Source organism: Poecilia reticulata, linkage group LG9 (genome assembly GCF_000633615.1).
Source record: "Poecilia reticulata strain Guanapo linkage group LG9, Guppy_female_1.0+MT, whole genome shotgun sequence".
Lineage (NCBI taxonomy): Eukaryota > Metazoa > Chordata > Actinopteri > Cyprinodontiformes > Poeciliidae > Poecilia > Poecilia reticulata.
Window position 1 is genome coordinate 8231741 of NC_024339.1, and position 16330 is coordinate 8248070.

The 16330-nt window shown below is 41.9% G+C and overlaps 1 protein-coding gene across 4 annotated transcripts in view; it reads right to left on the reverse strand.

Moving 5' to 3' along the window:
* ncor2 (nuclear receptor corepressor 2) overlaps positions 1-16330 on the reverse strand; it is a 115859-nt gene that overhangs the window by 25787 nt on the left and 73742 nt on the right. For 2 of the 4 annotated variants that reach the window (XM_017306696.1, XM_008417498.2), the window contains exons 16-20: positions 14927-15087; positions 13727-13789; positions 6373-6515; positions 6139-6277; positions 3268-3679 (exon numbers count right to left, since the gene is read on the reverse strand). In XM_017306696.1, the coding sequence (XP_017162185.1) occupies positions 3268-3679; positions 6139-6277; positions 6373-6515; positions 13727-13789; positions 14927-15087 (918 nt within the window). Of the gene's footprint in view, positions 1-3267; positions 3680-6063; positions 6278-6372; positions 6516-13726; positions 13790-14926; positions 15088-16330 lie in introns of all 4 variants that reach the window. The other 2 variants (XM_017306695.1, XM_008417496.1) reach the window with 1 other exon arrangement.

Here is a 16330-nt window from a genome sequence, read left to right on the forward strand (position 1 = left end):
GCAGTGTCAACTCAGTTTTCTGTTTTCTTAGCTTCCTAGCGTCTTGTTTTGATCTCGTCACAAAACCTTCGGTTCCCATTGCTAAAAAAAAAGTAAAATAGATCCACAGGCAGGGGCAACCATTATTACCTCTGTAACCAGTGCGCTGCTGTGTGACGTCTACATTTCTCTTCAGTGCATCCGTGTCGCTAAGAGGTTGTAAAGAGTTCACACAGAAGTCTGATTGCGGTCGCACTTCATTCAACCAGGCAAAAAAATAAAGTAAATAAGAAAAAAAAATCGGATTTCAGCAAAAATAAAAATTGGAATTGCGAATCAAGACCAGCCATGTGTCAGTCAGTGGTTGAGGTTTCACTGCGATTAACTGTATGCGCTCTCTCTCACCCTGAAAACCGACTCATCTGCTTGTCTGTGTTTCTAAAGGAGAGCCGACTGCCCATAACTTTTTATTTATCTCCAACATAGAAAGAACGACTGGATCAGTGCTTCTGTTTCTTCTTGTGTGTGCAGGGTTTGCTCCGTCTTCTCAAACTCCAGTCGATCCTTCTTCCTGCTAAACGGGAGTTTTCCTTTCCGCTGTCGCTACATACAAGTTCATTTTGAGAAATTGCTACAGAGCTAACGACTCCTGCAATCGAATGTCCGCAGTCGCTAGATGCTCATCCAGGAGAAACGTTTTCTTAAATCTGAATAAATCAATCGGAATGTATTTACTTGATTCTGAAACGGTATGATTCAGTTTGACTTTTTATTGTAAAGATGACATATGTTGTGAATTGGTGCTACATGTTGGTCAGATTTGCCTGATTACTTAAAGCTTAAAAGCATTACTTAAACATAAAAGCAAAGATTGATATGGGAGTTTTCTGTTCAAGCCGTCAGGATGTTCATCACGGCCTTCTTTGGGAGGTATTTTAGTGCTGAGGAAGAAAATACAAGGCTGCTATTTGTTATTTATTTTTGAACCAACATAAATGGCGGTGAAAATTGTCGGATTGTTGCAGTAATGAGGATTTAGGAGAAAACTCCAGGCAACAACACTCGGTGTGCTCAGTAAACATTAGAAAGGGTAAATTGGTTAAACAAAGCTGCTGGGTTTTATGAGCTCTTAACCATTATGCTTCATGAAAACGTAGGAATCAGAAATGTTGGAAAAGTTTGACCTGAGCCAGAAAATATTTACAATCTTGGACATTTTACAGAAAGCACTCACATGCATCGATGCTAGCTGTGCTGCTGCTCTCACCAATTGATAAAAAAATATATATATATTAGAAAGTCAAAAAAGATATGCAACGTCAATCCGATTTTAACTCATCATTTTGCATTGAGCCATTAAATTTACACATGGTGTAACATGGCCTCTGCCTATAAATGATGAATGACCGTTCACAGCAGAGAGAGTACATCTGCAGAGCTGCCAATCAATTTCTACTGTCTGAAACAACCTATCAGAGTGTTTTACCATCATTTTCCTCAACAAAACCACAGTCAACAGCAGAAACTTATCTTAAAATCACCATTACAATCTGAAACTCCAAGCCTCCAAAAGCCACAAGTTGTAGCAGGATAACAGATGGTGGCTGTGTAGTTTATTCATATTACCTCTGACAACACAATGGCTTAAAACAACACTAAGGGTATCTTCAAACCATATTGTCCGATAAACTCGGTTCGATTGGGGATAAAAATTGCAACATTTGTTACACTTTCAGCTGGTGTGGTTTGCACTTTATCAAACTAACCAAATCTTTAGAAAAACCTGTTACCCTCTCGCCTGTAGAGACGCTACACTGAGAGCAACTTCCTTCTTCAATGTGAACAAAATTGGAGTAGTGGTTGTAGGATTTCTCTTGTCTTTGGTAAAAGACCACAAGTCGTTTCTCCCACTGGCGCTGGACACCCGTATCTGTTTTGGTTGTGTTTACCCAGAATGCACTGCGCTGCAGTTTGCTTCCTGCTTTTCCAGGCAAATGACCTAGGTTTTGACTAAAGCAGACTAAACAGGGCTGGTGTGAATGCTGCCTTAATGTTCAAGAGAAGGATTTCTGGATCGAAAACTAGCACACGTCTGAATTCAGAAAATCGGGATTGGACAAAGACCCAATGAGCATCTAAGCATCTCAAAAATTGAGATGAGTAAAGTCAAAATGAAACCTCAAAGAAAACTGCACTCCATACTCTGCCAGAAAAAGACTACTGATCCCTTGCATCTGTGGGGAAATAAGTGTATTATTACTGCCATTTCTCAACCAAAAGGCAAACTCATTCCATTTCACAGAAGCCAGAAGAGAAAATTTGACTTCCAAGTGATTTTTCTGAGTGTGCAAATGAATACAGAGATTATTGGAAAGCCAGCTCAGATTTGGTGTACATCAATAAACTGATCATAGCAGCTTTTTCCACTGTAAGGATTTTTTATACAGTAAAGCGCCACTGAGCCTTTCTAAAGCAGTGATGATATAGATCCTTATTGCACCAGCAGTAAGCAACGTATGGTAAAGATCTAAAGTGTATGACACATCCACAAACATCTGAACACAACAAACTGATTTAATGACACACTTTTAAGCTCACAGCACAAGATTACTAAGGCAAACACACACACACACGCACACACACGCAGACACACGAGCCCGCACAAACACATTCCCTCCCTCCTATTGTTTGCTTTGGCAGAGAGGGCAACATTTCCCTCAGCTCTGCCAGTACACGCAGTCTGCTGTCATGGAAAAAAAAAATTGAACAAACACTGCGCTGACAGGACTAATCATTCCTCCCACGAACTTTGACACCCATTTGTTCTGGCCTCATTCACAGACTCACACACACATCATATATTCACGGTACGTACATATATATATAATATATATAAAATAAAATACTACAAAAAAAAATTATATATATATATATATATATACACTTTTTTTTTTCATTCATTCAAAGTGGAAATAAAATCCGTAGTTGATAGGAAGGAACAACCTGTGGCACACACGCACACACACACACACACACCCACACCCACACACACACACACAAGTGGCTGGACAAATATGGTTCCCCTGCCGTACATTGTAGCTAGGCAACTAATACCACTTCAAAACCCTCGCTGCTTTGTTTTCTAGTGTTTGCCGTGGTAGACCGGAGAAGTAGGACACCCAGAAAGATACCTCAAAATCAGCCGCCCTTTGCCTAAAATAATAAATGAAGGAATCTAAAAAGGTTGTATAATCAAGCTTTCTAAATCCAGTCCTAAGGGAGTCTCACCTTTTCTTATCTGTGTTATCCGTCTCCTCCACCTCATCGGCGCTACAAGTGGCACTAGAGTCACTGTCCCCATGCAGACCTGCTTTGGTCAGGTGCTCCTTCTTGGAGCTCTTGGAGGTTTTGACTTCCTCCTTCTCGACTCTTGGAGGTTTTTTATCCGTGGCATCGCTGGGCGGTACGGGCTGCGGCTGTTCCTTGTTGGGATCCCCTGTTTCGGTCTTTATCTCCTGCTTGATGGTCGACTCTGCCTCCTCCTTGACGGGAGGTTTCTCGTCGCCTGCCTGGTCGTCCTTCCTGTCCTCGGTGTTGGAGTTGCCCTTCGGCCTGCTGGTCCCTTCCTCTTTGGCCTTGCTGTCCTCAGAGGAGTGCGGAGAGGGCAGGCTCTCTGTGTCCGAGCTGTTGTTTGCTCCACCTGGGAGACAGTGGACAAAAAGATGAACAGATTAGGATTTATACTGTAAATCATTTTATGTCCCTCTAACCCTTTTCTCTTCCATCCTCCCCCCCATCTCCATCTGCTAGACCAGATTCTTCACAATGCCAGTCTTCTGACTAATCAGGTTTCAGGGTACAATAAAGGGGGAACATAAAACCATTTGTGGCGATGGATGCAATCTCCTGAGCATTCACCACTTTGCTGTGGAAATACAGCACATCCAGCATGTTTCCATAAACAACTGGATTTGCTTTCTATTGTTGTAGCTGCTGAAACTGATTAGTCATACAAAGGTACTCAGTAAGTTTAGCTGATAAATTCTGCACCGTTAACAATTCACACGCCTCTGCTGTCATGAACACGTTTAGCTTAAAGTGTTTCTGTAATTTTGCTAGTTTTACTTCCACAGAAATGCAGATTGTAAGCAAACACCTGACACTATATAAAACTACTGTTCACGCTAAATGACGTACCGGTGTTGGGCATCGCTAACTAAAAGGTTAGTTGCGCTAACCCTGAAGCTCTTATCATAAACATTAGCTCTGCTAACGCTAAAGCGATACATCCAAATGAAATTTAAAGGAAGCTAATGCTGAAGCACCAACTTTAACTCAATTTATAGCTACCCATGAAAGATCACAACCCTTAAACACCATTTTAATTTGATATTATATGTTTGATTACATGAATTTTATGCTCTGTAGTGCGCTTAGATATTGTATTTACGTTAATATCTTGTTTTCCAAAGTCCATCTGTTATTTTGTTACAGTATATATGAATAAAGTTATTGGGGGAAAAAGAGAGAAACTAACTGTGAGGAGAGGAAACAGAACTGCTAACCCTTCACCTCCTTCAAAATAAAACGATCAACATCCAACTACTTGAAGAAACCATAACAGTTGATAACAAAAACTTCAACACAACTGTTGAACTTTACTCAACTAAAATTTTGCAACACAGTCAACTAAATTTGCACTTTAGAATTTATCTGTAATAATTAACTTAGGGGAAACTAAGTGCACTAAATGTTTTCAAAGTTAGCTAAAAGCACTAAATAAAAAAATTAGCTCTGGTATTGGAAGAGTCCCCATAAAGGCCAAAATCATTCATGTCAATGAAACCATTTAATCTGAAATACTCCTGACTATTGTCACTAGCTTTGTAAAAAATACAAAACAGATCTACTGTGCAAAGCGTAAGAGCAAAAACTGATGAGTAAGCTGAATTCTGCCTATTCACACTAATTTATGGTAACATTTTAGGTTTTGTTAAAATAGCAACACAAAAAATGTAATTCTTGAAAAATACTAATTTACATCAAAAACAAACCATATGCAATTATCCTTAGCCAACAAGCTAACAGCAGCAGCATTGTTTGGTTAAACTTCCCTATGAGACCAACAGAAAGGGAAAAAGAGAAGGCTGAAGGATGCCACATGCTAGCTAACACTACTACACAAATGTTGGGAGCAACATAAGAAGGTCAGCGAAACTCCTGTACCTGCAGCACTGAAGTAGTAAACCTTCTGGAGGCCAGAAGCTAATGCTAACTGTTTAAATATTAGCTTCACGGACACAGACAACCCAATGACTGTGTTCTGTCAAGATGCGTCTCTCAGTGTCAAAGTTCTGAACCACGACACTCTCCGTTCTACTGCGGTACAAATTAACACAAGAAAGCAGGCGGCTCAGTCTGCTACTAAATAACAGTAGCAACAAAACAAGCCAGTGTGCCCCTGTCCATTACTCCTCCATTTAGTTGTAAAGGCATTGGAGGCTAATGTGGCTAATAATAACACAGGTTATGTCTGAGCCAGACTGAAGCTGACAATTAGAGCAGAAAAAAGTAGAAACCCGTAGCAACCAAACCTGCTGCAGCACTTAATCACTGAAGAAAATATTCTGAAAAATTACCAGATTATACAGCGTCTACTACTGAACAAATGTGCATAGACCAAATCCTTGCTTACACTATATTAAAAAAAAATATTTGCATGCACCAGTTGGTTTTGAACACAATTTGTTTTAGCGTGAAGTGATCCTTTTTGTCACTCAGTGGTGAAATTTATTCACATCAACAGCAAATTGAAAGGCAAATGGAAGCACAGAATAGAACGCTACTAAGATAAAATAAAAGTGTGATTGAATCAAAGGCACATAGGATATAAACAATTATACTGTTATCTCGTCTACCACTTTGCAAAACTCAAAGACAGTTTCAATTTCTGTTTGTTTAAAAATGAGGACTGAATTGTCCCGTACTGCTGAAACTTAAAATACTGACATATTGCAATTAATCACATTATAGAGTATGAAACTTCAGCATTGTGACAACTCAACTATACTTATTAATACTCACAATCAAAAGAAAGTTTTGGGAAGGATCTTGAATGTGTTTTTTCCCAATTGCATGATGTTCCTAGGAATGATGTACCTTCTCCATCTTCAGGTGCTTCCTCTTCGTTGCAGCTGGCTCCTGAACCCTCGATCTCCTCCTCCTCTGCAGGATACGTAGCGCTCGCCTCTTCGTTCTGCGAGGCTTTCCCCCTTCGACGGGCCTTTCGCTCCTTCTCCTGGGTTGAAACAAGAACACACTTCACATGCAACCCCAGAGACGCAGTCAAAGTACAAACATCAGCACTATGGGAAGCAGGTATGGCTTCCTTACCGATTTCATTTTATGCTGCTGCAGAATCTCATCCAGTTTCTGCCTCTTCTTGTAATTGAAGTAGAAGTTTTTGCACTGCGACACGGTTTTCGATCCCACCATCTTGGAGATGGCGGACCAATTCCTACCATACTGGAGAAGGCCTGGAACCAACAAGTGGACAAGTGACGAGATTAGAGAAGGGACTTTGTAGTTAGTATTGCCAGCTAAAAATCTGCAACAGTAGAGAAAAGAAAGGAGATTCTCTCTATGAGGAGGCAAAGCCATCCCTGTAAGAAATGTACCACACAGGAGGCCAGTTTTGGGTAATCCATCATCAGTAATAAGTCCAGATGGCTTAAACTTTCTAAGCATAGAAGTCTGCATCCACAAAGTCTAAACGATTAGGGCGTAATGTGGTAGGTGGGCCATCAGTCACACCAGCAACTCTCCCCACTGGGGTCACTTTGTGTCATATTTCTAACTGACTTTGATGTGACCCAATTCCAAGAAACCCAAGTCCTTTACCCAGTCAAGCACATGATTGTGTCTTACACAAGAGTCAACAGGCACCCGCTGGGCCTGAGCTGTGATGGATCAACCTGTCAGGAAACACACAAGCTCCCTTACGCGCACACGTAAACAATCAGGGAGCATACATGCTAAAAAGGAGCTACGGCAAGCGGTCGCAGCGTGCAAGTCCCAGTGAGAAAGACCGTGCAGAATTTGCTCCACTGGCCCTCCCTTTTAGAGTCTGCAGTTAGCCAAAGGCAGCTCATTAACTGTGTGTGTTGTAAGAGGCTTAGTTTACACCACCCACTTGCTTCCTGTGCCAGCCTGACAGGTCTTGGCAACAGGACAGGATTCTTGAAAGGTTGTTGGGGCGGTGTGAGGGAGGAGGCGGCGGCGGTGGTGGGGGGGTGTTATTAACAGGCACGCAGCCAGCACATCTTGGGATAACCTTGGACATGGGTTCAGAGGTCTCTGCATCTCATCGCTTAATGGAGCCGGTAAGGCCAGAGGAAGCTGCAGGAGAGGGAAGGACAGCTGTTTACAGCCCTGTCACTTCACTTTGTCAATCTGTCACAGACGCTGTAGCTCGCTCAAACTAATCAGCACTAAGATTATTACTAACAGCTGGCTAAAGAGTTGGACTACTGTTTGCTCGGAATTTCCGCAAAGAAGGTTGTTGGTAAATTTTTGTTCCAAAGCGAATTTACGACTAGAGATGCACTGAGAAATTGGTTGCCGATCGGTTTAGCAATTCACCGGCCAGCCGAAAACTCGATAAGATTTAAACTCAGGCTATCTCGCTTTGACAATCGAGGATTAAAAGTAGCTTTCTATTTTCTGAAAGCTGATGCTTATGCCATTCCAATAAATAATTTCCAACAGCAGGAAGTCGTGTAAACTTATTTTGGAGTCACACTAAGTCAAAACTGGGCCAAACATGGTTCAGTTGAAAATACTTTCCTACAAAAGTGAAATAATCGTATTAAGTGTTATAACTTAATAATTTGAGTACGAATGAGTTTACTACTATTATGAAATGGTATTATGTAGAAACAAAATGGGTACGCAAATTAGCAAATGGGTGAAACAACCTGAAGTCTTATGGGTTGCACTGACAGTAACGCTCTTCAGTGTTGACACTGTTACTGAGTGAGGAAGAATCGAAGCAGGATATTTTTAGTGCCAAGGTTACAAATTAAGTCAGAGGAAGCACAGCCTTGTAGAAAACAAATCTGTATTTTATACATTTAAAAGATAACAGGAAGTCTTTCTATTGCAATGTATCTGTTGCAAGCATTGGAACTTTGTCATGGAGCCCATCTATATTCAAAAACGTTGGCTGCCATTTGGATGTCTCAGAGTTAAAATAAGGATCTATATCATCAACTCCAGCTCTGAAGAGGTGCCATCTTGCAACATTTATATGCATCAATGCTCGAACACACCTTAAATCAATAGTTTTCCAGTATCTCGCCAAGATCTGCAGAGGCCATTCAGGTGTGTTGAATCAGGGATGCATCTAAAAGTTGGAGGACAGGACCTCTCAAGATCAGTTTTAATTATCAACTCTAATTATTTTGTGTTTTAATTAAGAGAAGCCCTGTTTAAGAGCCACTGCTCCCAATGCAAATAATCACATAAATAAAAAAACTACTTATGTCAGGGTGTCTAGAACACATTTTGAATGATGTTCATGTATCATATTATGATATACTTTTTAAGTACATCATAATATACTTAAAAAGTTTATTTTTAAGGTATCACAAAAGCCAGAGATCGGCAAACAGCTGGAGTCTTATCGGTGCATCTTCATACAAAACTGAATTTTTTTTCTATTCTGTCTGCAGGGGCATTAGATATAAACAGATCTGAGCAATAAAAGCAAAAGCAAGTGTTTACTGTCAATTTTCCTATTAATGTTAATTTAAAAAAAAACTATCAATAAGCATGTGCAATGTTCCAGTTTGAAGTAGAACAACCTTTCTAGCAAAGAAGAGAAATCAAACCAGTTGCTCTAACTCTCTCCATGAGGACCAAGACATGTGACAAACACACATTAACCTTTTACAGCCGTCCCACAAGCAGATAGCAGGGGGGATTCCTTTTCCCTAAAAGTACCTCGTTATCCAACATGCTCAAAGGCACCATTAGCCACCAAATATGCATATTTAAACAAGTGAGAAACTCTTTGCAGCAGCATGCATTAAAGCTAAAACAGAAAGCAAAGTTCATTTACAGAAAGCAAAAGGTCACTTTGTCCTGACACCCTCGCTGCACACAGTTGATTTAATCATAAGCCAGCACACAATACAAATCAGCTCTGGTCGACTCAGAAACTTAGCTGCCGCAGGAGCACACATGGCACAAACATCCAATAAGCGGCAGCCATGCTGAAACAGGTGGTGTCTTCACACCCAATCACAACACTCGACTTCCAGTAGCTCCTCCCCGAGAAAGTCCAATCAACACCTGGTGCGGCCAGAAAGTTGTTGTTCCTGTCTGTCACATGCCCTGTCCCTTGCCTCAGTCGTGGATTTTGCGGCCCAGCGACGGAGCAGCTCTGTCAGACGCTCTGGTCTCTCTAGAGCCCCGGCTGGGAGGCTCTTCTGGGGTTGGGCCTTCCGATCCAGAGCAGAGGAGATGAAAACAGCTCGGTCGCTGCGCTCTTCCTGGCAGCTGGCTGGAAACTTGAGCCGGTGTCAAGTTGACATGCTCCGAAATGGCACATGCTCCTCTCTCTCTCTCGCACTCTCCTTTTTCCTCCCGCTAATGTCGTCCCAGCGCTCCGGTGAGTGCTGCTGTGCTCTGCTGCGTCTCTTCCCCCAATGGCGGTCGTCTGAGAAGACTTCCACAGGAAAGTGGGACTGTGGGGCGGCGCTCTATGCTCAGCCTTTCTCTCCCTCATCTGATCTCTCCTATCTTTTTTTTTTTCTCTCCCTCCCTCCCTCTTTCCGTCGGTCTGTCCCGCCCCCTGCCTTGCTCTGCCAGCAGGCGCGCCGGCACGCACGCACACACTGGAACAGACAAACGCATGAGTGAGTACAAACTCGCTAGAACTCCCCCACCGCCGCCGCCGCCCCCACCCTCCCTCCGTCTCTCTTGTTAATACTCTTGCACACAGACACAAACACACATTCAGGCAGTCCAAGAGTAAACAGAGAGCAGCGAGGGAGAGGAAAGAGCTAGAGAGGGAGCCCAGCCACGGAGCCAGAGAGACAATGGAGAAAGGGAAAGGAAAGAATACAGAAGTGGAGAGTAAAAGGGGCACACAGGCAGGAGAGAGAGAGGAAGAGAGAGAGAAAGAGGAGTTGATGTTGATACCATGAGAAAGCATAAAGGCTTTCACATTTTTCCTGACTGACCTGCTTTTCATCTTGAATGTGACCTCTTCAGTTTATAACAACACAGAGTGAGGGGGAGAGGGAGGAAGGGAGGGCGGAGGAGGGAGAGAAAAGAGGTGTTTGCCAAATCTTCCACAGCTCTTGCCAATCTGGGCTGCTGCCATCTTCTGATCCAGAGACAGGAGCGAGAGACGAGAGCGGCGGCGGCGCAATAAAGAGAGGAGAGATAGCGTGGCCTTCCCTGCCTGCTGCTCCTTTAAATGGGTTCCTCCTGCACCAGATTAGTGCACCTACATAAACCCCCGACCAAGACGGCTGCACATGAGGCCGAGAGAATGCAGACACAACGGTCGCCAAGGGTTTATAGTGACCAGAGGTCAGAATAGGCCAGTTTTTCCCCTTGAAGGGCAAGTAAATTACTGAAAAACTGAGAACTCCCATCATCTGCATTACATAAAAACAACCAACTGCATGCATTTTGACGAGCTTTCTTGAGTTTAACAAAAACTACTGAAGGTCAGGGAGACGTATTTTATTTAGGGGTGTCCTGATGCAACTCTTTCACTTCTGATAAAGAAGTGAATATTGCAGCTTTGAATATTGGCCAATACCGATAATTACACGATTAGATATCGACACGAATCAAATATACTTTTGTAATTTATATTGTAGTGGAAAATGTTAGAAAAGGCTTGATCAAGTGATATCAGTGTAACAGAGCACAATAGTCAACAACAGGAATGAGAACAACTGATTCATTCATTATTAACCATTTGGTCTGCATGCTTGTGTCCAAGATTTTAGATACAGGACAATATATTCAGAAACTCGTTTTTGGCCGATAACTGATTTTGATATCAATATAGAATTGGGACACCTCTAGTTTTAATAGTTCTATCATAGAACAACCTGCACATTTTGGACTCTTATTTGCACTTTTCCTATATAAAACAAAAGCCAAAATCTGAATAATCAGTCCTTAATGAAAATCTGAAACCGGTATCGGCCAGGAAAAATCTGATCAGTGCAAACCATCCAAGTAGTGTGGCAGAGTCGTTGCTTAAGGCTAAACTGGCTGGCAACAACACGCCGGAGCGCTGATGTTCTGCCAAGAACAGTAATGTCATTATTCAGATCTGGTTAGCTCAAGGGGATAAATACAATAGCATCAGGACACCTAAGCCTCTTTAAAACATATACATATCAAGCACATGACTTGGAAGAGCTTAATTCAACACTGTGCAGAAACAGGCCGAGGAAGGCAGCGACGTTCAGCGTCTCGGAGCGACGCAATCCCTGTGGGCGGGTTAGAGGATGGTTGGTAGAACTGATGAAAAACATTAAGAGCAGCTCCTCCTCTCTGGCTCTACTGAACTGTAGCTGGAGTCCTGTGTTTGTGGTTACATAAGCCCTTCATAGAAGCTCTGCTTCGACTGAGCTGCCAGGCTAATCCTCTGGGATGGAGTGCCCCACTAATCCCACGGCAGGAGAATGGAACTGAAGACATTAACCAGGATTACTACACAGGACCGTGTTCAAGCAAGGCCAGCGGCAGTTATCACTAAATAACCTCGTAACTCACAGAAAGAAAAAACACACACACACACACTTAGTAGGAGACACTACCTAAAGCTGAGCAGATTTAAAGTCAGTTTTGGTTGATTTAAAATGGAGGACAAGGACTAGTAGTAAGAAGCAGAAAGGGGTCACACCAGACAACCTCAGGGTATCTGCAAGTCAAATTTCAGACTTTTTAATGCCACCTTGAATAAAATGCATGACTTGTAAACTATAAATATAAAAGATGATTCAAGGATCCTGCTGTATTTCAACCAAGCATTGCAAAATCCTCTGCAGTGCCAAGCTTAAAACTTATTTTTTTTGTTGCATTGTATTGGTTGGCAACAGAAGTAAGCCAGTGGTGAAAAATTAATGTTGTCCAGCCAACTGGTGATAAATTTGCACTTACCCATGGCAGACACAGGAAAGCTAGCCAGCTAGCGAGGGTACATTAGCAGCTAATTACCGGTAGCCTCAACCACCTCAAACCACAGAATGCAATGAAGATGTCTGCATGAGACTCAAACTTTTACCAGACAGAACAGCCTGGTACAATTTAAGATCATCATACAAGGACAACTTACAATTTATAAAACAAATTCAAGACATTTTAAGGAATTAACTTTAAATGCATGAATTTAGGACTTTTTTAGTCTAACCAACTACATGCGAACGGCACCAAAATAGCTGCCTACTCAGGAAATCCTGACAGATGTCAAAATTTAGAACATTAAAAGTCTGACATAAAAAACGAGATGACCAACCCATCGCAAACTTTATATTGGCTAAAAAAAAAAAGACCTTTCCCCGCTAAGTGCTAACAGGTAGAGCTAATCCCAATTCTTCAGTGCGTATGGATTTTGATTTTCCTCTGTAAACAAAACTATGTTGGCCAGCTTCTGCATCAATAACATATCTTAAGAAAAAACCCTAATAGATGTAAGAAGCAATTTAAACTGTATCATTTGCAGCAGTAGCTTCTAATGTTGATCCTCAGAATCCACTGTCCTTCATGATTTAAATGTGTAGCAAATGTTAGTGGAGTACAGAGAAATTATGATACTTGGTACCATGTTACCAAGTATCGTGTTTTGGATGCTTAAGACAGCGCAAAATGTCAACTTAGTAATAATTTTGTCCTTGTTTTAAAAAAAAAAATCAATAACATTATAAATAAATAATTATTGGTGACTTGATATTGTTCAAATCTTCATATAATTCTTGAAGAAAAATGATCTCAGCCATAGTTTATGTAACAAAAACCAGATATCTGAGATGAAATATTCTAACTGGTGCATCTCTAGATTAAGACAGACATTTATTCCACATAGAATGGTGAAAACTTACTAATGCAAAAAGTCAAAATTAAATTAAATTTTTAAATTCAACATAACTAAACATATTTGAGGGAAATCATCAGTGAAGATCAAAGAATCCCACATAGAAAAGCTGTATGCAGAAGAGCTCGCTGAATTCAAGAAGCTCGATCAATCAGTAACTGAGGTTCAACCAATATACAAATCAAATACGCGCGCACGCACGAGCACGCACACGCACGCACACAGTGACCTCTGCAAATCAGCCATAGGCTTTTGGGTAATCTTCAGTCAGGGACAATAAACAGCCCGAGTTAATGACTGCTGCATTCGCAGGGGTTTTGCTGATAAGGGACAGACTTTACAGCCTCCCTGATAAAAGCCGAACCGCCTTGACCCACAGAGAAAGGGAAACGGCTCCAAAGAGCAACAAACGCCTTTTCAGGCAGACTGAGAAGCACACGCACAGACACAACCTCGCAGCACGTGGCAGCTGCCGCCTCTCCAACAGGAAGTCACACCCGCGTCGGTCGGCAATGCTTTCAAACGGCGCTCGGGCGGCTAATGCTCATTGATCCGACAACCACGTTGCAACGCACAGCGAAGCTGCCAGAACAAGAAGACAAAAAGTTTGATCTGCATTACCTTTTTTGGCTGTTTCCATCTCTTCTTCAGTCCAGCGAGAGCTCTCATTCATTTCCAGATTGGCTGTCAAAAAATAAATAAAAAAAAATAGAGAAGCAGCGAGTTAGAGAAGGCGGGAGGAGGCGGGGGAGCGGGCAGTTGTCATAAAGTCAGTTAGGGAGTGACTGACATTAGGAAAGGAAGAAGAGAAATGAATTGAAGAAGGAGAAAAAAACACAATAAAAGGGTGGGGGAAGGAAGGGGGAGGGCAGCTTGCACTGAAGCACTGCAGCTTTGGTTGCTAAGGACTATTTGTTTTAGATGGAGGAAGCAGGAAATCCAAGGAGAGAAGTCAGTTAATGATTATAGACATAACAACTGGCTGCTTTCCCTGCATAGGCTGCAAGCCAGGCTGTCAGGAGGGCTGCAGCCTGCACTTATAAGTCCTCTGTATGGACTTGTGAAGGGCACAGTGGGCCAGTTGGCAACGCTAACCAGCAGAAGACCAAACAGTGGCAAGGGCGGGGCAGCTTCCTGCCAGCGGACCCCCACTCCTCTCCTCCACCCTTCGTCACCTGGGGAATCCCTGTGACTGAACCTGTGCCGCGGGAACGACTGAGGCATGCACACACAACTGCTGAAACATCACAAATCCTGTACTAGCCCGGAGCTAAAGCGTTACATGACTGAATTACTATCTGAGGGGGCGGGAGGGGGGTGGGAAGGAAATCTAAGCAGGAAAACACTGCTGAGCACGACTATTTGTTCTTAAGTAATACTTCTGCTTTTGAGGCAAGAAAACTTCAGACGGATTTAATTTGAGTTATGCCAATTATGCGGGTCCCTTTTGCTAAAGAGTTTGCAAAAGAAAACAATGAGAACGGAGGAACAACAGTACACTCTGGTGGTTCAGAACGTGAGGCTACAAGTAGATCAAAGGTCACCCTGTCTGTCTAGTACCACTGGCGGTAGAACTTCTACGAAATTTTATTTAATAATTAAAAAATACAAACTTTTATTTTTTGCCATTTATTCTTAATGATTAGCCTCTAGCTAAAGACTTCACAAATTGTTCTCTGGGGAAACATCGTCATTGATTTGTCCTACACTTTCAGGATTTCGTGTTTTTCTGAAGCAACTTTTCAAATGGCAACATTCATGAGTTTTAGTAAAGGTAAAAAAAAAAGAAAAGAAAATGAGAGTAGGCTCATTTGTGCTAACCTAGCTCGTTGCTGAGCGGCGGAGTGGTGGTCTCCTCTCCTTCGCTGTTCATGGAGCGAGTATCGCGGCCTTTGCGGCGGCCCTGACTGTTCGCTGTTCGTCTTCCCTTGAAAGCCACAGTGGGCTCCTTGTCCTCGGCATCTTCTCCAGAAGTGTCATCCCTGCATTGTAGAGACGGCGACAGAGTCAGAAATGCTGCAAACTAATAAAAGTCACAAACAAGCACAAATATTTTTAAATTCTGGACATTTAAATAGTTTCATTTTCAATGTAGCAATTTTCCCAAAATGAAGAAAATCCATACAGGTCGAAATAAAATTTACATAAACAAAGATATACAAATACTTGCACATGTATATGGTTGAATCTTAAGCAGAAATCAGAAGCTTTTTGGATCCATAATTATGTTTCTGGCTGGATATGGGACCACTCCTCTGTATCAGAATACGTATAGTTAATTTAAACTAGTATGGTCTGGCAGGTCATATAATATCGATTTAATTATCTTCTTTTTCTACTATTAAAGCCAGTTTCATAATAGGATGTGGTTGGGATCCTTGTCCTGTCAGAACACCCATTGCTGCCATATTTCCAGCCATTTGTCCCAAACCATAATGTCCAACACAGAAGGATAGACAAATCGGTGGCATCAGTCAGAATCAGAAGGTCAGGCTTTAAAAAGATCTGTGTTCAACCAGAAAGCTACAATTAGTGCAAAATTGTTTTAAAATGGACAAAATTTGAGGCTTCAACAGTACAACGGTGCCAGGAACATCAAAACTGTTGTTTGAGGGGATAAAAAAGGCCAGACTAACTACCTACGGTTAAGACTTTAACCTTAGTTATGGATAATCCCTAAAACAAAGGTCCTCTGCCAGAAATGCAAAAAAAACAAAAAAACACCATCAGTTCTGCCAAGAAGTTTGCTCAAATATCGATACAATAAAAATAATTCTAGGCATTTAAATCTAGGTCTGTTTGAAAGATTCAAGCCTTTTGTGGACTGGAGAAAACAAAATAAATTAAAGCAATAAATTCAAACTAGCGAACCCAATTCTTTTCTTTTTTTATTTTAAGTTATCAAATTGAAGTTAAACTAAACATATTTCTGGGCAATTTGAAAAGACTGAAATCTTGCTCAGCAAGAGACGATGGGGAGCAAAATGTGATTGTGTACGATATGCCTACACTGCTCTTTCATTCTTTTTTACTCTCAGGATAATTTATCGCATGTCGCCACAATGGCATGGAGGAGATGGCAACAAAGCTTCAACCTCCTGCTCCTCCATTCATCTTCCTCCTACTCCATTAATCTTGCCAAAGGGAGCTAGTAGCGCTCTAAATATAGGCGAGCCAGCTGTGCCAGGGGTGACAGGCAGGCAGCAGGGTGTGCAAAGAGCCACA